This window comes from Aythya fuligula, chromosome 16, assembly GCF_009819795.1.
Source record: "Aythya fuligula isolate bAytFul2 chromosome 16, bAytFul2.pri, whole genome shotgun sequence".
NCBI classification, from domain to species: domain Eukaryota; kingdom Metazoa; phylum Chordata; class Aves; order Anseriformes; family Anatidae; genus Aythya; species Aythya fuligula.
This window is the reverse complement of record NC_045574.1, coordinates 1,412,923-1,434,845: the sequence shown is the minus strand read 5'-3', so window position 1 is coordinate 1,434,845 and position 21,923 is coordinate 1,412,923. Positions and strand designations below refer to the sequence as shown.

The following is a 21,923-nucleotide window of genomic DNA, read 5'->3' as shown; positions in this document are numbered from 1 at the left end:
TGGTTGTCAGTTTAAGAAATTATTTGACAGCACACACACTGCAGAACAATGAAATAAGCATTTCTATTGCACAACATAACCTCCATAATAAGTTACATACACTTGTTTGAAGAAGCTCTCTACAGCTTCCTCTAATGCTATTTTTAACATCAGATCGTCTAAAATAAAAATTTAGAAGGAAAAAAAAAGCTTTCTCTCAAGATTTATGTAAAATCTGTGTAAAAAATGTATGTGAATCTTGAGAGAAAGGAAGAAGAAAAATTTATATGAAAGCTTTTCCTAAGCTTAATGCTTCTTTTGGGTTACAATTTCAAGTCTAACATAAAAAAAAATTAAAAAATCTATGATATTGATCATATCAAAGCAAAATAAAATTTAGGAAACTTCACTGTTATCACTTCAACCATTTTTTCCAGTCTCCGATTTCTTATGTATCTTCAACCATCCTTTACATGTAGCTTTTAGAACTTCCCTTATTTTTCAGCTTCCATGATCAAGAAACTTGGAAAACTTCAAAGTTTTTACAAGTTTTTACTTGATTATATGCCACTATCAAAAAAAACCCAAAAACTCTTTAAAAAGGAATCTGAAAAATTAGACCCTGCCAAAAACTGTACCAAAATCCATTAGCAATTTGGAAATTTTCTATTGCTCCAAAATATGTGACAAAAAAATGCAGAATTGTATGTTAAGTCTGAACAATTATTTGCAGTTAAGCTACCCATTATACAGCACTGGTAAAAGTTTATCTCCAATCAATTTTTAAAGCATTATCAAAAGTTAAAGAAAAAAAAGATTCAATTTCCTTCGCAAAGAAATTCTTTCAACAAAAGCAGTTTTATGGACACTCAAATAACATATCATATTGGAGGGGTTAGATAGTGATGATTTTAATTTGATGGAAGGTTTGCATGAGCAACACAAAATTAGCTACTGTTTGGTCTTTCACTACATTGTAAGTCTGAAAAGTCCAAATTCTGTATTTGCTGCTCCTATTTCTGTTTATCTACACTGCCTGTACAACTGTAATTTTATCATATTTTAGCTATTCAGTTGGGGAACGCTAATTAACACCTTGAAAAAGAGCTATCAATTTTTAAATAGAATATCTCCTAATCATAACAATTCTAACTAGTAAATTAAACACATGCAGAAGTCTTGTACCCCCTTCTTTTTTTTACCTGTATTTTTCTCTGTAAAGTCCATGGATTCTTCGCTTGCACTAAAATGACTGGAAGTTGCTTTTTTCTCTGCATCCTGTTCAACATCAGATCCAGTGTGCACTGATGAGTTTGTACTCATTGGTGACCGTGGCATATCTGTCAACGAAATCCTACGACCAGTACTACTGCTCAACATAGGCTTGCTCATTAGAATCTTGGGCGATGCTGTCATATCAAAGTTCAGTTTGATTTTCTCTTGTTTGTCTGTCTTTGCAGTTCCAGCAGTTGGGTTTGCAGGATCTAACAACATTTGGTATTGATTGTTGGGAGTATATGGTGTCCGGAAAGGTGCATAATTAAATACTCCAAACTTTCTACGAATGTTATCAACATAAACCTCCATTTCTTGCATTGCACTATTGAAGATGCTTTTAGTCTTTTTCACAGAAAAAGGAATTTCTTTTGACATGAGGTAGCAATTATTTATTGGAACCCAGGCCCTATTAAAAAAAAAAAAAAAAAAGATGATATGACTACATTTCACACTGCGAATTGACTTTGGCAACTTTTATTATTTTTCTTCAAATTTTGATTTATTTTATCCTAGTCATAAAGATATGCACATCTCAGGTAATTTCAAAGGCCTACCTCCACCTTCTTTTAACAGCTCAGTGCTTCAGCTGTGGTATGTAAGTAATTGCTTGTCTTAGATTATTCCTAGCTTATCTTACACTTCCCCAGTAACACATAAAACAGGAATAAACATTGGTCAAGTATGACGAAACATACTTAACCAAAATAGTCTGTGGAACTGTAAGATGACCGTTACTAAACAATCTTTCCATTGCTCATAATTAGCAGAGAAACAGAAAAACACAGTTCAGGAAAAAAAAAAAAAGACTTCAAAATAACATTCTTAAATACATAACAATCTATTTTTACACCTAATGTAAGAGCAATCAAACTCCCCAAGCGAGGAAAAATTGCTTCTCTCCAACAAGTACTGGAAAGATTTTATTCATCATGAAATGAGCCAGACTCTAAAACTTTGCTTTCCAAGGAAGCTCGGGAAACTTTGACTTAATAGTTTCATGGCCCCGTACAGCTTTAAAGCACATGTTTTTATAACTATATGGATTTGTATTTTTAATTCATTATAAATCAACTAGTCTTCACCATGGCTTTCTCCATCTAAGCTGAGGGTTCACAGGAACAGAAAAATTAATACCTTTCAGAGCAAAGCTGGCATTTTCAACACAGATCATTTTTGTCCATTTTTTAAATCCACAGTTGTGTGTTCATTCCTGTAGTGTTTACACAATATTTGGTTCCACCCTTAAGAACTGTAGTTCTTTGCAGCACAAAATCACAGTCACAGGAATTAATGTGCATATTCAGTGAGATTATATAGGTCTTACAAAAACGACTTGCATTCTACAAAAATGCATAGGCTACAGTATTATATAGCTTGTCAGGGTCACATTTCAAAAAAACAGAATCCAAAAACTCCAAGAGCACAAAATTACAATATGAATTTTTTAACTACAGCCAAAAACATCCTTTGGTTAAATTCTCACCTGTCGTGTTGGCCAAAGAAACGGGCATCAACTTGCCCATCTTTATCCCTCAGTGCCTTAGCAGGCCAGAATGGAAAGCCTTTGAGTTTAGCCCAGACCAAAGGATGAGGATTGCTCTAGAGGAAGAGGTAAAACACACATGAAGAAGATACAAGCAGTATTACCTTTAAAACTCTAAGTGCAAGTACCACAGATGACCCATGAGCAAATATCCTGAATTTGTGGACTGAGAGGCTGCAAACTGCTTGCTGACAACTTTAACAGGTATTTCTCACTAAAAGTATGCAATCTGACAGCTAAACATCTTTAAATGGGCTTCAGTTTCCACGAGGACCATGATTTGCATGATGCACAACCACAAGCCAGTGGTTCAGTAAACTTCAGCAGTTTTCCTTGACTCACTAACTCCTCAGTAACCACCACAGGTTGAAAACAATGGGAGGATAACAAGTCAGAGTCAAATGAGAACTTTGTTTAATCTATTATCTAGGCTACCGTAGCCCTTAACTTACACAAGGCTCACAAAACCAATTCTCTCGTTTTTGGCAAGCAGCTAAGTAACATTCCGGACACACTTCAATTTCATTCATCTGAAAAGAAAGAACAAATGGTTATTTAGTAGCTTAAACACTGCCTAAAGTGTGATTAACAAATATTATAAAGTTAATCAAATTTACTAACATAATTTTCCCACAATTCTATGGTCATAAATCAACCATTACTTGTCATGAACTCAACACTGTTTTGACAGAAACCCATCTTTTTCTACCGCTGTAATGTATCATTTCCAGCTAATGATCTAATCACATTTTTACATGTCTCTTCAGATTATGTGCTACGCTGTCATTTACTCCAGTTAAAAAAATATTCTTGCTTTGTTGATGTATTTGTTCCAATGATAAAGAATTATTTTTGAGGTCTCTTCCAACCTAGAAATTCTGTGATTCTGTGATTTATCATCATTTGTTCCAGACACAAAAATATAACCTCAATTGGGCATTTCATTTCATAGCAATTTAGGCAGAACAAAAAAATAAATATTTTGTTCCTTATATTCAGATTACAAAAAACATGTAAGAAACCAGGCTCAGGTTACACATGCATTTTTTTTCTGTGAAGATACAATCTCAGAATTTAATGCATATCATGCATATTGCTCTGTCAACTCAGGGGTGAGGAAAACACTTGGCACAAAGTGTCAGATCATCAGATAATTTATAAATGAAACACTGTTCAAATATACTACATTTAGAATAGCAAGTATTTGTAATGCAAAACATTACAAATTGCCACTGAAATAAAATCAGTGCAAATGATCAGCTAAAAACACAGGCAGTCATTTCTGTACTTATTCATAGGACTTCCATATAGTAACGGCAGATGAAACACAAAAAAATGTATTTATAGATCAGAAAATCTGTGTTTCTTTTTCCAACTCAAGCATTCATTTGGAAAGATAAGTGTCTGTGCAGATTCCATATGTCTTCTTTCTCCCACCACCCACCATTGAAAGTCTTCATTATATAGAGAGAATATCCTAACGGAAGACACTTTAGCAATGCCCTTTTCAAAATCATTCCATAGGCCATGGATATGCATCTCTAAACATAAGAAAGCCTACGCAAATTAGAGTTATGTAATATACACAACAAAAAACATTATTTCAATCACAAGTACAAGCAATGGAATGTGTTTCCACTTTAAAAATACAGATAGAACAATCAAATTAGCTGGGGAACACATACCTCATGCTCACAGATTTTGATGATGACTTTTGCTGTTTGTGTCAATTTGTGATTTCCTGGGGAAACAAGAAAAATGCTTTAACCAAGAAAACTTATGCTAAAATTGTGATAAAATCAACAGGTTTTAGTTTTAAAAGTCTGTATTAAAAGACAAAAGGGAACATCTAAGAAGATAATGCAAAACCAGTATACACAAAATACATACTTGTAAAAGAAATAGGCAAACAATTCTGTTCCCAATAAATACAGTGAAGCTGTTAAAGTGTTCCCTTAATCCAACTGCAGCCTGCCCACCACTGATACACTGTAAAGTGATTAACATGTTGCATCATTTCCTCAACTAGGTCTCCTATAAAGCACAGCATCATGCAAAATCGTAAAGCAATGTATCGTCAATTTGAAAAAAGTTTAAAATGGAATGAGCAAGTGATAGCACAGGCAGTATTTGGTCCTAAATTATATGTATGTCAGCTCTTTAAAAAATTATTGTGTTTAGGAACTATAATAATTAGCCAAAAGATACTTTCAGCATTTGCAAGCAAATCTACCATTTGATCTATTACTTTATCTAATCCTGAATTTCATATTCAAGGACATAAGTACACATGTGCATAAGTTCTTACCCCCATTGTAAATAATGCAGTTGTGCAAAATCCATTTGGCATCAGCCAAAAATGCTTCAGTGCAACCGTACATTTTCTTTTTAACATTCTGGAAATAAAAAAAATGAAATGTATCAGGAAACAGAAATGAGTAAGAAGTGAAAGCTTCTTCCTGAACAGTTTCCTACCATAAGTCATACAACTAATAAAACAAAATACTTATTTATAGTAAAGCCTGTAATTTTAAATACTTAAGAATCTATCAAATTCATGTTGGTTTTTCATTGTTCTGAAAACCTGATCTAAATCAATTTAATAAAACTAAATTCAATTCTTCAATGTTAAAAAAAAAAAAATACCAAGGGAAAAAATACACCATCCGTTAATTTCCTCAAACAGTATTATTCTACTGGCATGTTACTGCTCCACAGAACTCTTGCTTTTTTAATTTTTACAAGGCTCAGAAAAAAATTATTCACCAGACCACATAAGACAGGATGTGTGATATTCCAACCTACCATCTGGGTGAAGTAATTCATTTAGATAAAATCAGTCACATGGATTTGTCATACCTTTATAACACAGATATCAACGTCCACTGTAAAGGGACAGAGAATGAAAATGCTTGCTGACTCTTCACCAAGTAGTAGCAGAGCAAAGCTCTGCAGTGCTCCACTATTTATTAACATGGTGGAGAATGAAGAACGTCATGATGTGAAGCACCTAGCTTATTACTGAATTGACAATCAAACTACCATAATCCAACTCTTTACTGTTTCATTTTTCTTCCACATCTCAGGTGCAGTGGAGCTTACAGTATTTGTTGAATGATCAGTACATAAGTCTGGAATGACCCCTGGTCATACACTCACATGGTCCCAAGACAAATCAATGTACCAGTGATCCATTAATAGCTAACAAACATGATGATCAAATGCAAACTCTGATTAACGAAGTCTCCCCACAGGATGATCCCTGGAATTAGATGCATTTATACAGTAGGAGGTCATCAGTGTAAGTTTGTCTTTTTCATACTGTTTTTCCTTAGCATTTGCTACTGGTTCAGACAAAATAGCAGATTCATTCAGTGGGCATATGATTATTTTCAAGCTATAACTGAACTGGCATTTATAAGCAAAAAAAAAAAAAAATACAATAAAAAAAAAATTTCAAACAACCTCTTTCCTGCCTCCCAACAAACACTCCAGGTATCTTAACCACAGCAATCAAACTGAAAGGATCTTCCTCTCCGTGCTTCATACAAACCTTTTCTAATGTACAAAGGTCCATTGGATGAAAGATATATTCTGCATAATCTGGGTGTTGATCCAGTGAAACTGGCTTTTGAAATGGCTCTGTCTGTTAGGAAAAAAAAAATCACACTGCATCTTAATTTTGAACAGTTTCATTAATACGTATATTTCTAATCAGGCACAAAAACAACAGGTTATTAGTAAAATGCCTAAAGGGCAAAATATTTCTATAGCATTCATTAAACATTATTTTTCTATTTTTCTAGCATTTTCAAAATGTTTTGATTGTTGACTCAATATCAACAAAAACTGACACTTTGCTTCTGAAAAGCAGCTCTTAAAGCTTCTAATGCCTCCTCCTAAAAGAAGAGCATTGACCACTCCAGAGTAAAAATACTTGAAGAGCTAAAGTGTATCAAAACTAAAGAGTAACCTTTCCAGAAAGTGCCACTATTGTTGTGCTACAATACTTATCATAGAGACACCAGAGTTGCAAAGAGCCCATGATTCCACGCATCTGGTTTTCCCGACGTATTTTACTGTAACATTGCAGACAGACTCCTCTAACTTATTTATAGGTACAAGAAAGGAACAGGAGTTAAAGCAAGCCACGGCAATTCATCTCAGCATCTTACTTTGATTTACTTTTTTTCTTCACATGTGTGAAAACTAGACAAAGCTTGCGCAGTGAAGGAAGAGTGACCAGAAACCGAATCATAGAATCAGTGACTGGAATATCTGAAACTTAGAAGCACGTTGATCTTGAGGATTGAGACAGACTTGTGGAGAGAGGTAAAAGTCAAGAGGAAACAATTTTGCCTCCAAGACAAAAATTCATAGAGCAGCAATCTCAACTGGTATGCAAGTTGATGGCACAGGTTTTCAACACACTGAGAGGAAAACATTCAGTGTTTTACAAGCATATGATACTACTAACTTTTGTGGTAAAAAACTGTATTTCTCCTAATAGACAGATGCTAGTATTTCAATCGTTATAATGAATTACCAAACAGTGTCTGTGCTTACAATCTTGCCCATGTACCTGGACTGGTAAGAGATCATATCCTGTCACTCCCCTTGTATCTCAGAAATAGCACTGTCCACTTTCAGTGAGTGAGAAAACACAAAGTCCCCTTGGGAAGCCATGCTGTAGTTTCATTAGGTGTACTGCAAATATCTCCAGAAGTTGCATTAAAAATTAAATTTTAAATGCACTCCAAAAACATATATATAGTCTTAACTAATGTTTGCACCAGGTGGTAGACAGTACAGAAGTTGTCATATATAGTCCAATAAAATATGCTAGGCTCAAGATCAACAAAAGGAAGCAAAATCCAGTGTTATGACAAGCATATGATCCAAGAATACAGAAAAGTCTTCCTTACCCCTGGCTGTTTCATTTTCTGTAGTGCAAACTTCAGTAAATATGATAGCTGTTCAATGGTGAGCATTGTCATAGCTTTACTCTGTGTTTCTATGCATTCTGCAACTGTGATTTTCTAAAAATTAAGATTACAAAATATTTTGTCAGCAAACATTTCAAGGTGAATTCTTCTCCATTAAAACATCCCAACATTTGAATGGAAGAAAATAATTACGTCCTATGAAACAAAACATTTCAGATGATGCATCATAAGTACTTCAGATAATTGTTTTACTCAATTTTAATTCTGAATACGTTAACAAAAGTTTAAAAAAAAATAAAAAAGGGAAAGGACTGGAAACTGCATCCATCTTCTATATCACACAAAGTGAATATGGGAATACATAATTTCAATAAAATGCAAGTTCACAGAAATGTGAATAAGTGAGAAATTAACCTGGGCTCTAATATGCTAAGTGGCCAAAGAATAGCATGTGATAAACCAATTTACTTTCATTGAAGATACTATGATGCTAATTATTCTCTCCCCAGGAATCATTGGAGAGGAATGGTTAAATTCTTCCTTAGCCCTGCAGAAAAAAAAAATAGTAGTAATAATAATAATATTCACTTGTTTACGAAAACCCTACAGCGACAAATAATTCAAGCACTGCTGCAGAGCTATCAGCCCAAAGGAAGAAGCATAAGTTAAACTAGCTGAAAATGAAGAATGTTTTCAGAACTAGAGCTGTGATGAAGGGATCACTCTTTGAAATGAGGCCTTCTCTAGAGATAGGAACACAAAGGAAGTTGAAGAGTCATGGTAAGAAGGCAAACACAATCCCGGAACACATACAGAGAAGTGGGGAAGCAACAAGAGATGCCTCCTTTTTTGTACAAATTCTTCTGATACTGTTACCAAGAGGTCATACAGGAATACAACAAATGTTCAGGAATGTAAAAAAGCTGCTTCTATCTCACACACATGAAAGAAATCCACTCCTTATAACAAACTAACCTCACATTCTGGGCAAAACCAATCCCCCTCTGGTTCCGCTGTCAGTTTCAGACACTTAGCATGATAAACCCGAGGACAGAGTTCACAGCAGAGGACTTGGCCTTCCCGATGACAAACCCAGCAATAGAAATCATTCCGTCCATCCTGTGGTACAACATCAACAGGGTCTGTGGTGAGTGGCTGCTTCATATAGTAAAACGGACCATGTCTTAGTTCTGACTGAAATGTAGGCAAGAAAAACAGGTTTGGTTTCAAAACAAATTTGCATTTTTCAAATAATAATATTCATTATATAAAACAAGCAGAAATCTACAGAGTTTGATTAACATTTATGTAAGCACAATATCCTTTTCATTGCACAAAATCATTCATAAAGAGGTTTACTTTCTCGTTCAGATAACAAATGCTGAATTACACTCAACACTCAAAATAAATTTTTGTGGCGAGGACATAATGTGCAGGTCACACAATCCAACGAATATCAGTAAATACTTTTATCTTCAAGAAAAGAGTGTAGCTATAAAGGTTATATGTCCTCTGAACTCAGAATTCCATGGGACTCTGGAAGCTAAATACTGAGAGAGATTTAGTAGTGGCTAAACCTAGGACAACTGAAGAAGTTAGTCATGAAACAAGAAGCTGAACATGATGCAAATCTGTCCTAAGTTGCAGCAATTCACAACTTTTTAAAATCAAGAAAGACAGTGCTGGTTTTAATTGATAAGCCAAACCACAGAGCAGGGTGATACAGGAGCAGATTCACATCCTTAACAGGGTGTGCCAAAGCAGCATGAACCCTGGAAAAGATTTAATCTACCATTTAAATGTGTATCAAAATTTAAGACTCACAATCTCCACTGGTTTGCCTGCACTAGAAAACAGTGTTAACTTCATAAACTGCATGAACTTGACTTTCACTTGAGCCTCAAATAGCTCAAAGATGACAGTTGATATCAAAACACAACAGTTGAAGATCCTGGGATAGCCAAAACGGGTCAACAGAGACCCAAAGTTTATTAGATTGAATTTGAAGAGATTATAACATTTATTGGAAAATAAGTACTGTTTATCAATGACAAAGGAACTAAAGTTCACTGGTTGGTATTAACTATAGGCACAGTTTGCTGCAGAGGGGATGGAGGGAAATAATCTTATCTTTAAGCTATTTACTGTAAATTTTTTTTTTTGTTTGACATAAAACCATTTGTTCATGACATTATTTTAACTATCCAACTGGCTGTTTGTAGTTTGCAGAAGCGTTTTGTTTGATTCTCAGGAAATTTTGTGTGCTTCCTACACCAATTAACAGCTCCACAAGTTCTTGAGCCCTTAAACTGTCACATGCCTACGTGATTCATAAAACAGTGGAACAATACACATGTTCCAAACCCTTGCAGCATCCTGTACAAAACTACTCACACAGGACAAATACTAAAAACCACAAACCATTATCATGCCAGTTTGGACTGTGATCTTTCTAGATTTATTACGTTACAAAGGACAAGGTCTAATTATTTTCATGAATAGAGGATGTTCAAGGTGCAGAAGTGATATTCTATGACAATTCAGCTAAAGATTATATCTCAAAAGATACATCAGAAGAGATATTACCTGTAATTATCAAATACTGTATAGTATTTTAAGCAAAGAAGGAATGTCACTGTAATTCCAGAAGTGTTCTGCTACCTACAGGTTCACACGAATTTCTATGTTTTGACAGTCTGCATTTCCTATTCTACAGACAATACAGCCAGTGAAAAGGTACTTGCTCCCACCACAGAAATGGACCAGGTATTATTTTCTGTACTTTCTCTGTGTATGTTTAATTATATAATACAAGTTTTTTTATATGAAAGGTTCAAGGAGATCCTCTGGAATAAAAGGGATAAGAAAAGGCTTTTCCTACATTTCTAATGTATTATTATGCCATTCAAACCGAGACAGAAAGATGCATGTAAACACAGAGTGAAAAAGAGAAAGCTGCAGTTTACAATTCAGAAGCAGATTTTGTTTGTAGTTGCATGCACCACAGCTATAAGACCAAAATCTCAATAGCCTATACTTATATATAGATGCAACTATGGGGCGTTGTCTTCAACTGCAGACAAAGCAAATTACCAGTAAAATTTATTGCATACTTTGATTTTCAAGTGGATATCCACACTAAAATCCTAAGAATTAAAGATCCTGTTTTAAAATCTGTAAGACACTACAGAAAAATGATCTCCTAATATCTAAATAAAAGAGTCCATTTCTGCTAGAAAATGGGAGGAATTAGTTGTCTGATCAAGGATGTTCCTATCATTTAGACATCTATCAGCTTATTTTGCCTGAGCTAAGTTTAAGGACAAAAAAAAAAAAAAAAAAGAATAAGATTCAAAAATGATCTGAACAACAAAACAACAGAAAATCTCAACTACATCAAAAGACCTTTTCAGTTGTACTAATCAGAGCAAAATGTTTTAGGAGTTTAAATTTTAACAGTCTTGAAAGAAAAACTTTGTTTTCTCATCAGTTTCACTAGCAAGTGTCCAGGATGTGGAGCAGTTTAAAGAGCCTGCAGTGTAGAACAGTAAAAGCCAAACTGGCCACAGTAAACTAGTTCAACAATGCCTACACATGCTATTACTGGACCTGCCAATTATCCTTCAATAAAATATACTTAACACTGAAAGACTTCTTTGGCCTGAGTTATTCACAGTTTTCGTTCCAGAATAACTGCAGTGATTAGGAATTTAATTTTCTTTCTTAACCAGTGCAATTGTATCATACTAATGTTTAATATGGATGCTATTAATGAGGAAAAAATGCTTTAAGCCACAGAACTTAATCCTGTGTTTTCATGATATTGGCAAAAATGTACTAACATGCAAAAGGACTTTGAACAACACAGAGGTATGTTATCTGTAAATTAGATGAGAAATAATTTCAGTAGGGCTAAAGATTGCTTTCATGTAATCTGTTCCGGGATGATACAGCTGTTTTCTAGCATTTGGTATCCAACATAATTCACATAATTCTTTCACTTGCATCATACATTGAACCAGAATTTCTCAAAGTCCTCTGGAGTTCTTCTAAGAGCTACAGCAAATGCTATGAACTCAGTATTCAGAAGACATTGAAAATAACGTTTCAAACATGAGAACTGAAAAATGCTGCCAGCATTTGATTCATCCAGTTTGATAGCAGTGTATACTGTCTGCCAATTAAAAGGAAGGAGAGGGAATCTGCATAGTACCAAGCAAGGGAACAGCTGGATTATTGTTAATAATTGGTAGTAGAAATGAGAATAGATTCTCACTGACACTGTGGTATCTTTCTTAATCTAGTAGATAGTGTCCCCAAACACTTCCTTCTAATGGTTTAAATTAACGAGAGTTTTTAGTGTTGTTGTTATTATTTCTATATTCCTTTATAATCCTTTTATTCAAAATAACACTTACTGGTTATGTCTTGTTAGTTTTATGAAATAAAAAGCAGGACACAGGTACTCTCTCTTAAAAAAAAAAAGTCTGCAGAATAAAAAATAAAGCCCACCCAAATCCAACTTAAAAAACTCCTACACCCACTGTATTCACCAATAAGTGTATACTTCTTATAGTACGAAAATTGTGTTTCCTAATGAGGAAATGGCACCTATTCATCTGTCTCTAAATCCTTCATTGTTTCACATCCTAGCATAACAAGACCATGACTTCTCTTACCTGCTCTTTATTATTACTGTTCAATAGACCAGGTTTCTTTTTCTTTTTTATAGGACTTGTTGATGCATCTTGTGGTGAGTGACCATTAGAGGAATGTGGAGGGCTGGGAAACTTCCTTTTTTGTGCTGTGCGTTCGACAGAGCCAGGATCTATAACAGATACAAGCAACACTCTTAAAGAGTACATATCAATGAACAACATTCAGACAAGGATACAGTTTGTCATTCATACTCCACCACTGAATAGAATAAAAATTCTCAATTGCCTTTCATCCAGTCACTTAAAAAACTGGAATCATAGACTTGCTAAGCTGTGCCACTGTTAAGTGAATTCTCAATATATTAATTTAGATTAACATTACATTTTTCCCCCCATGGAATTCTGGCCATTCATATAATTTTAAATTTTAGTATCTTTTGAAGTGTAACAATTACATTCTGTAGTGTAACAGAATTTGCAGCATTTGCCCAGAGCACTGTTCCGTGCAAATCTCTGCAATACCCCTTAAAAGAAGAATAAAAATAACAATTTTTGACAACTTCACAATGCAATTTAGGAAGATAAACAAAAGAATTTATAACATGATAAATGACAAGGTCATACACTCTTCCTATTTCCAATATTTAAATATACCTACTGAAATGTGTTAATAGAAAAAATCAAATTGTCCAATAGTCTGAAAATAATATTGCTTCAAATACTTCGTTGTTTGTAGTACATGCTAAATTGAATTGTAAAAAAGATAAAATTAAGACAAGGCTACCACTCAAGTAGTAACTTTTGACAGCTAGATAGAGTAACAAAAAGAAAGTGACACAATTTTTTAGTGTCCTTCGCAGGCAGCTCTTGCATTCACCAAGCAAGTTACTAGAGCAGTTTAATAAGTCACAGTTACAATCTATGCCGAAAGTTATTACTCCAGGTAACAAAGCTGGCCAGAAGGGAACATGTGCCTGTGTCTCAGCTGCTCTTAGTCGTGGTTTGCTATCTTAGTGTAAGCTCATCGAGCAGCTTAAACTAAATAGCAGCAACTTAAGTAGCCCTGGTGTATGCCCAGGTGGCTATGAACTGAAAAAATTCTTGAGAGACAGATAGAGGAAATTGAAACAGGTCTACCCATATATTGTGTATCTTCTGGTCTGTTTCACTCCTCCAATTATGCTAAAAAGTTATTAATACACTTAAGAAAAATAAATTATATTAAAAAAAATCACTGACAAGCTCATCAGAAATATCCCAGGTGAAAATGTGAGCATTTGCAACTTCATTTTCTCAGAACAAAATTTAAATGACTCCTAATGAATACGGAAAGCTCAGCTTAATTACAAAGTACTAATGTTTTTCAAAAACAGAAAAACACAAGCATGCAATCAGCTGCAATCGACAATCATAGTTCAGTGAAACAAGTTTGACAAAACAAGTGAAAGATTAACAGATTTTTTAAAAAAAATGTTTCATTTTTTCTTAAGTTTTTGATGTGTGTAACAAAATTAAATGATATATAAAACCCAAGGGGTCAGAAGTCACCACTCTCATAAAGAGAAACAACTGAAACCTCCCCAAAGTCACTCCAGTATTTTCAATTCCCTACTCACTTGTGCTAGTAGAAGTGTTTCTGTGGCTGCACGCAAAGCCATTGAGAAATAAAATCTGTCTAAAAACTAACTTTTCGCTGCAGCTCTTTATTCTGTGGTCCCACTCACTGCACAGCCACATGTGCATGTAACACATTCAGCAAAGCAGCTACACAGGTGAGAACAAAGGAAGAAAACAGGAAATGCTGCTTTGGGGACTGAAGCCACCTTGACAGCTTTTATGGCAGAGTAGTTTTTGGCAGCTATTTGACAGAAGCCCAAGTCAATCAAACTGCTGGCTGGGATGATGCTATTATCCCTTCCCTCCTGGATATGTGATCTTTCCTTCCAGGCCTCACTGAATGATGGGCTCAGTTGCATCAGGTTGCTAAGCCAGCAGAACTCACTGAAACGCTTCACCTGAAGTCTCTAATGAACGTCAGAACAACAGAAAGGTACCAGAACAACAGCCAGTAATTTATCAGCTTATCAGAGCGTGTATGTTGTCAATAGTTTGAAATTTAACACAAAAAGAATACTGAAGGTGTCCCCAAACAGAAAAATACTGAAAAACACAACATTAGACCATGTCATGTGGGCAGTGGATGAGCACTGTTTTCCCCACAAATGCCTCCTAGTCTGAATTTTAAGTATTTATTGAATGAGAAAGCGTCACTGAGCTACAAGGTAGGCCCATGGTCTCCTCAGTCCTCCCCAAAACAGGTACCAGAATGCTGTAATAAAGAGCTGAACGTATTCGGATAACACTTTACTTCCATAATTCTTCACATCTCCCAGATCCCAAAATGAAAGGCAGTATTAACCTCATCAGCATTACTATCAAAATCAATTTAACCTTGTGTGAGGAAGATACACAAAAACATTCACAAGACTAAAGACTGGAGAACACTTTTGCCAGCATAACCATAGCAGGTAGGTAGCACTCCCATCTAATCTGCCTGGGGCAGATGTCCTGGGCCTGCTCCAGTTTACAGCCGATCATCTTAAATCAAAGTTAGGCTAAAATGGGCAATTTAGGTGCCATTCAGAAGTGAATCATGCCTAAGACACAACAAGGTTCACCAGAGGAGCTGGCAGATGGCCTGAGGAGGTAATATTTCAGGTATCTGATTTGAAGCCACTGCCACTGTTTTTGTCAGGGCTCTCAATTAGCAGGGCAGGCTAGTCGAGTGTCCCAGCTCCTTCCAGTTCCCAGTCCTCTTGGGTAGCACGTCACCTTCCCATAGCCTGTATTAATCCCCAGTGCCTTCAGGCATAGTTACAGAGCTACCTGAATTTGAACAGCTGTCACTCTACTCTGCCTGCAGAGCCAGTAGCAAGAGATGCGTATGGAGCCTGATTTAGATCTCCAGAGAACAACACAGTTTACTTGCCTCTGCCTACCATACAGCCAGGGAAGATTGGGCATGCTGCTAACTAAGGTGCTTTCATCAGGCAGCTGAGGTTAGGTGGACTGGACAGAGCTCTGGGATTTTATATACATGAACCAACATCAGCATAATCACACAGAATCACACAGACTCACAGAATTTCTAGGTTGGAAGAGACCTCAAGATCATCGAGTCCAACCTCTACCTAACGCTAACAATCCCCACTAAACCATATCCCTAAGCTCTACATCTAAACGTCTTTTGAAGACTTCCAGGGATGGTGACTCCACCACTTCCCTGGGCAGCCTGTTCCAATGTCTAACAACCCTTTCAGTAAAGAAGTTCTTCCTAAGATCCAACCTAAAACTCCCCTGGCGCAACTTAAGCCCATTCCCCCTCGTCCTGTCACCAGGCACGTGGGAGAACAGACCAACCCCCACCTCTCTACAGCCTCCTTTAAGGTACCTGTAGAGAGCGATAAGGTCACCCCTGAGCCTCCTCTTCTCCAGGCTGAACAAGCCCAGCTCCCTCAGCCACTCCTCGTAGGACTTGTTCTCCAGGCCCCTCACCAGCTTCGTCGCCCTTCTCTGGACCCACTCGAGCACCTCCATGTCCTTCTTGTAGCGAGGGGCCCAAAACTGAACACAGTACTCAAGGTGCGGCCTCACCAGAGCTGAGTACAGGGGGACAATCACCTCCCTAGCCCTGCTGGTCACACTGTTCCTGATACAAGCCAGGATGCTGTTGGCCTTCTTGGCCACCTGAGCACACTGCTGGCTCATATTCAGCCGACTATCCACCATCACTCCCAGGTCCTTCTCTGCCTGGCAGCTCTCCAACCACTCATCTCCCAGCCTGTAGCTCTGCTTGGGGTTATTGCGCCCCAGGTGCAGGACCCGGCACTTGGCCTTGTTGAACTTCATGCAGTTGACCTCAGCCCATTGGTGCAGCCTATCCAGATCCTCCTGCAGAGCCTTCCTACCCTCAAGCAGATCGACACACGTGCATAGCTTGGTGTCATCTGCGAACTTACTGAGGGTGCACTCGATGCCCTCGTCCAGATCATCGATGAAGATATTAAAGAGGACCGGCCCCAGCACCGAGCCCTGGGGGACGCCACTAGTGACTGGCCTCCAACTGGACTTGACTCCATTCACCACGACTCTTTGGGCCCAGTTATCCAGCCAGTTTCTAACCCAACGAAGCGTGCGCCAGTCCAAGCCAAGAGCAGCCAGTTTCTTGAGGAGAATGCTGTGCGAGACGGTGTCAAAAGCCTTGCTGAAGTCAAGGTAGACCACATCCACAGCCTTTCCCTCATCCACCCAGCGCCTTTCATAAACCCATGCTGACTGGGCCTGATCGCCTGCTTGTAAGAAAGAGAGCTTGTCAGAACAAATTAAATATAATTCCTTTCTACAACAAAACCACAGATACCACAAATAACATGGCCACTGATGTGTTCTCTTTAGACATTCCTAAAAGAGCCAAGGAAATGAAGTTTATTTTAAAACTGTACACAAAATAATGCCCTGTGAAATTGAAGTTGGACTGAATCTCATTCAAAGATGAGATAATTTGTCACATAGCACAAATCTTAGAGGGTCAATGACACAATGAAAAACTAGAATAGATTTCCAGATGACCTCTGTATTTTCAACAAATGTGAAGGTCAAACTGTCAATAAGAAGAAATAAAAGACTGGCTGCAATAATGATTTGCACAAATGGAGCTAAGGTTAACAAGCTAGGCAGAAATTGAAAGATTTTGAACAGCAGTTGAGCATATACTAATAATGAATTAATGACTTGCCTCAGCTATGAAAACGGCCAAATGACATTGATGTAAAAATAGGAGCGATACATACAATGTAGTCTTAATAACCTTGGAATGCTTGCTTATAAAGCTTACATTTATTGAAAATAGCATATTTTTGAGTGGACAGAGTAAAACATTATCAAGAAACTACATAGTTACTAACGTAGAAAAACCTTGAGAAAACATGCTCAAAAAGCTCCATGATGCCACTATATCTTACTCATGATTCAAGTTCAAGAAGTGAACTGAAGCTGCATCTAAGCATTTTTAAGACATACACTGTCCACACGTATGGAAGAAAATATAAAGAAACACGGAAAAGATGTAGTAGAAGAACTTCTGTAAATGAGAAGTTGTAGTGCTCTACATTAACTTGTGTCAATCAGTCTTTTATAATTAGCTTTATAATTATAATTAGCTTTATACTCTACAGGTGAGCCCAGACCTATCAGGTGTAATGACAAGTATTTTTTTCTCCATTTCCTGGACTTTTTTAACTTTTTTTTTCCCAAAAATATGTAACTGCATAGAAAATAGCAGCTGTTTTGACTTCTTTCCACATGATTGTATGGAGAATTTGGTGCTATACAGTGATTTATGATTGACCAAAAGCTTGGTAACATGTCAAGATAATGATTAAGAATCAGGGAAATTGTAAATAAATATGAAAAACATCTGAAAAACACAAAGAAGCTAAATGGAAGATACAACTGAGGGAAGGATGAGAAATTTAGAAGCATTTGTCCATCCTGAGTTTTTTTCATACAGAATAGCTGCACTAACTTAACCCCACACATAATTTTGACAATACCAGGAAAAGCGTCTACTCCTGGAGTTACATAGGGGCACAGCTATTTCAGCAGTGCTGCCTAGCAGAAATGTTGCGTTGGCCGTCAGAGAAATTTTTCTGTACGCATAAGATACAAAATTTCAGCAGAATGTAGTTAAGCTTGTGTAAAGTAATAATTAAAAAAAAAAAAAAAAAAAACACATTTTATGTTCTAAGTTGTCTTTGGCACTAAGAAATATGATTTTTTTCCCTCCTACCCCTCCCCTTTCTACAACAGTAGCCTGCATGTAGGACCAGTTATTTTCTCACATGCCTACGCTGAATTAAACCAATACAGTATGTCTGAGACCATTACTGTTACTTGACTTGTTTCAATTCAAGTGAATCTGCCTCCTACTCCTTTTAGGCTAAAATTCAGATTAGTTTGACAATACAACAAATAGTCAAATAAGATATGTCCTCTAAATATGAGAAAAATACATCTGCTTCTCTCCACCTCCTTAAGCAACTATGACAATAAAAATCCTAACACAGGTACAACTACAAGTGACAGATTAGGGTTGTTATTTGTTTTGTTGAGATTTTTAGTTTTCCTTCTTTGTTTTGTTTTCCAATTCAGCTAATCACATACAGAAGCTGGCAGAAGAACTCCTTTGGCTGGCACACGCTTCATATATCCCAAGAGAGCTGAGCTAATACAGCTATCATGAAAGAAACACTGCAGCAGTGTCAGCTAAACCAAAACCCACAACTTAACCAAAGCGATCAAACCTAAAACCCAAACAAGTTCTGAATTCAAATTTTTCATTAAAGTAGAATGGAGCTTACTCAGCACGGGAACTGTTTGCATTCGGAGCGATCAGCAAAAACTGCATCGCACCAGTTTTTTTCTCATCCTGCCATCACCACGTGGCACAAACAGTATGTACAACAATGTCAGGCTTTGTTTCTTTTCTATAAGCTGCAGTTCTCAACGAGGCTTTTCCACACGCACCTGAAGGAAGCCATAACTAAATTGCTCTTACTGTGAAGTGCTGATCATGCCTTAATCCTTGTTTTCCCAATGCAGTGACCTGAAGAATTCTCTCTCCCTCCTGGAAACAACATCCTTAAAGTACTTTCAATGACCTGTGAGCTTGAGTTTCTCTCCAGCAAGTAACTCCCTCAGCATAACTCACTGAACAGACTTGGGCGTTTATTTCCAGAGCATACATACGTAGGCACAGCTTGAACCAGGAGGGTAACAGAAGCATTTAGCATTCTGCCCTTTGGCTTCCATTTCTTACTCCCATTTCTTACTCCAGTTACTCACATAACTGCCACCAGCGGAGTACACTGTGACACTGCATGTGGCGCCTTAGCTCTAGTATGCAAAGAAGAAAATAAGGTGTAAAATTTAAGTTCTTCTTTATTGGCTTACCTCCATAATGTCATACCTTCTCACTTTCATATTATGTTTTTTCCAAAGCTGTCTGATTCAGGTCAGAAAAGGGTTAAGCTGCTATTAGCTAAACAAGAACTGAACTGCAATTCAGTTACTGCCAAATCCAAACTACACTTTAACTGGAAAAAGGTACTGATTCAATACTGATTGAACCAATGCAATAATGATCCCAGAGAAATATATGTTTGGTTAACCGATTTTGAAAACTACTTTACATTTACATTAAACTAGTGTAATTTTCTTCTGTGGCTCAAGCCTGAAAATATTAGGGATTTTCAAATAAACAAGTGGTGACTCATAAAACACACAAAAACTTACCTGAATTATGATTTTTGTGTTTTTTGTTTCCAACTGACAAGTTACTGAAATGCCAAAAGATTTTCTGGAGGCAATGTAAGATATAACTTTAAGAAAAATAAGGAACAGACAGGAAAACAACAATGCAAAGGCATTTTCTTTCAGATTTAGTTGTGCTGGTAGAATAGTCTAATGCCTTTCTTTATCACTATATTTACCAATCACCAATTTACTGTCAGGGTACTAATAATATAAACAATCTTTAATTCAGTCCAGGTAGAGTAAGAATGACTACCTAGTTTCAAACCCTAATTAAGATAGAGAATGCCTAAGTTGTATTTTATGAGAATTTTTCTTGACAATAGTGCTCTGTTTAGCACACACTGCCTCTCACTCCTCGACTCTTCCAGCTCTGTTAGCAGAATGCATGTAGCTGTTCTGAGAATCAGGTCAAGAAATTCACCCTTGTTAAAATAAACTGTCAGGAGGAAGGGCATTTTTTAACCTGGATTAGTTTCCCAATGTAGTTCAATTTAATATTTATTACTTGAACAAAGTGAAACAAATCCAAAAGGAAAAAACAAAGACCACCGAATTTAAACTATACAATAGCTTGGTGACTAGGACAATTCTATAGGAGGTCATTTTAAGTTTCCGCTCAAAAAAATAACACCAAGAATTTATGATCTCTTACATAGCAAGCAAATATTTCTTAAAAAGGTGTTTAATGAGGAAGAACAGTCTCACTTAAGAGTCTATTTCACAATGCCAGTTAATTGTCAATCAGTATACATCTCTGCCATCTCCCTGCTTCTTCTACAAAACTCCTGTTGTAGGTTGAGCAAGACAACTTGAACCAAGTTGGGTCAGATGGGCATTGACTGTACACTCACCTTTTCTACCTGAAAAGGCAGGGGTCAGAGTTATAGTTACCCAGCACTCAGAAAGAAGTTAATATGAAATGTTCAGTACTCTAAATGAAGGGCATTACAGAAAAATAATAAATGAACATTTCGTTAAAGATTATATGATAAACCAATTGTTCTACTGAATAATCTTGCCAAACAATTTTACTCCAATTACTTCTCAATTTTTGAGATTTTTAATTTTACCTCCACATTATTTAAAAATTGTTTCTAGTGCAAGTGAAAAAATACACTTGAAATAATCTTCTAAGTTCTCAGTAATAGTTACTTGTTTTTCATCATTAGTTTATTATTAATTGTTCTACAATGTTACCAACGTTGACATAAGCACTGATGAGTGCTCTCCCAAAGCATCCATTGGGAAATGACATGCTAGCCTGAGGTTCATCTGAAGTTTAGAAATCATTGTTTAAACATGCCATCATGTAACTACAGGATCAGTAACTACTGTTCACAGAAGACTGGCCTAACTTCGCCTAGACTATCACTTCTCCCTTCCTTCCTCCTCCTCAAAAGCTCTGAGTGCATATGCGTTAAATGGTTTGAGGAAGAATTCTGAGACAAAAAGGAGCAATACTAACTCCAATGTGAGCATCACAATTGTCTGATTTGGTAGATCAAGCTTCAATTACTTACAGTTTCTGGAAGTATGAAGGCTCCCATTTATACTTTATTATTATTATCCTGAATGGTTGCTAACAGATTTATGAATTTTCAAACCCATTACCTATCATACAATAGCATGCTGAATTACCTACAAAATGCTTAACAATATGATGGATAACTCTTTTAGAACACATATGCAAACTCTGAGGCATTTTAATCTTATGCCAGGATTTTGAAATATGAACCAGTTGTGATCAACCACTAAAGCCTGTTTACATTCCAGAAACTTCAACTGATGCAATTAACCCAATCCAGTTGCTTGATGTACAAAATAACTGAGGTTAGCCATGGTTGTGTAAATCCTGATTAATTCTTACATTACAGTTTTGGGCAAGTACATACAGACATTGTTACATGTCTTCAGTGCAGGACATCGAAAGATAAAAACAAGAAACATATGCAAACTTCTGGCAATATAGCAGAGGTAAACAGCTTATAAACTACAGCCTGGCTGTAGGGGGACTTGCTGCCCCAAGGTACTCCTGAAGACCCTCTGCACTACTGAAAAAAGTCTCAGGCTGTACTGCTTTGAACTGAAGCATTCTCAAATTATTTTTCACATTGAAGCAAGAATTTCATACTTGGTATCTATCCT

The 21,923-nt window shown here is 36.5% G+C and overlaps 1 protein-coding gene across 7 annotated transcripts in view; it reads right to left on the bottom strand.

Moving 5' to 3' along the window:
• ZMYND8 (zinc finger MYND-type containing 8) overlaps positions 1-21,923 on the bottom strand; it is a 63,584-nt gene that overhangs the window by 25,862 nt on the left and 15,799 nt on the right. For 6 of the 7 annotated variants that reach the window (XR_004253968.1, XM_032198628.1, XM_032198626.1 and 3 more), the window contains 9 exons: positions 12,426-12,574; positions 8,722-8,940; positions 7,726-7,839; positions 6,354-6,446; positions 5,109-5,196; positions 4,486-4,541; positions 3,253-3,330; positions 2,741-2,856; positions 1,182-1,663 (listed from right to left, as the gene is read on the bottom strand). Coding sequence is in view for 6 of the 7 variants with exons in the window: in XM_032198628.1 (XP_032054519.1) it covers positions 1,182-1,663; positions 2,741-2,856; positions 3,253-3,330; positions 4,486-4,541; positions 5,109-5,196; positions 6,354-6,446; positions 7,726-7,839; positions 8,722-8,940; positions 12,426-12,574 (1,395 nt within the window). In the remaining variant the exon portion in view is untranslated. The remainder of the gene's footprint in view (positions 1-1,181; positions 1,664-2,740; positions 2,857-3,252; positions 3,331-4,485; positions 4,542-5,108; positions 5,197-6,353; positions 6,447-7,725; positions 7,840-8,721; positions 8,941-12,425; positions 12,575-21,923) is intronic. The other variant, XM_032198630.1, reaches the window with a different exon arrangement.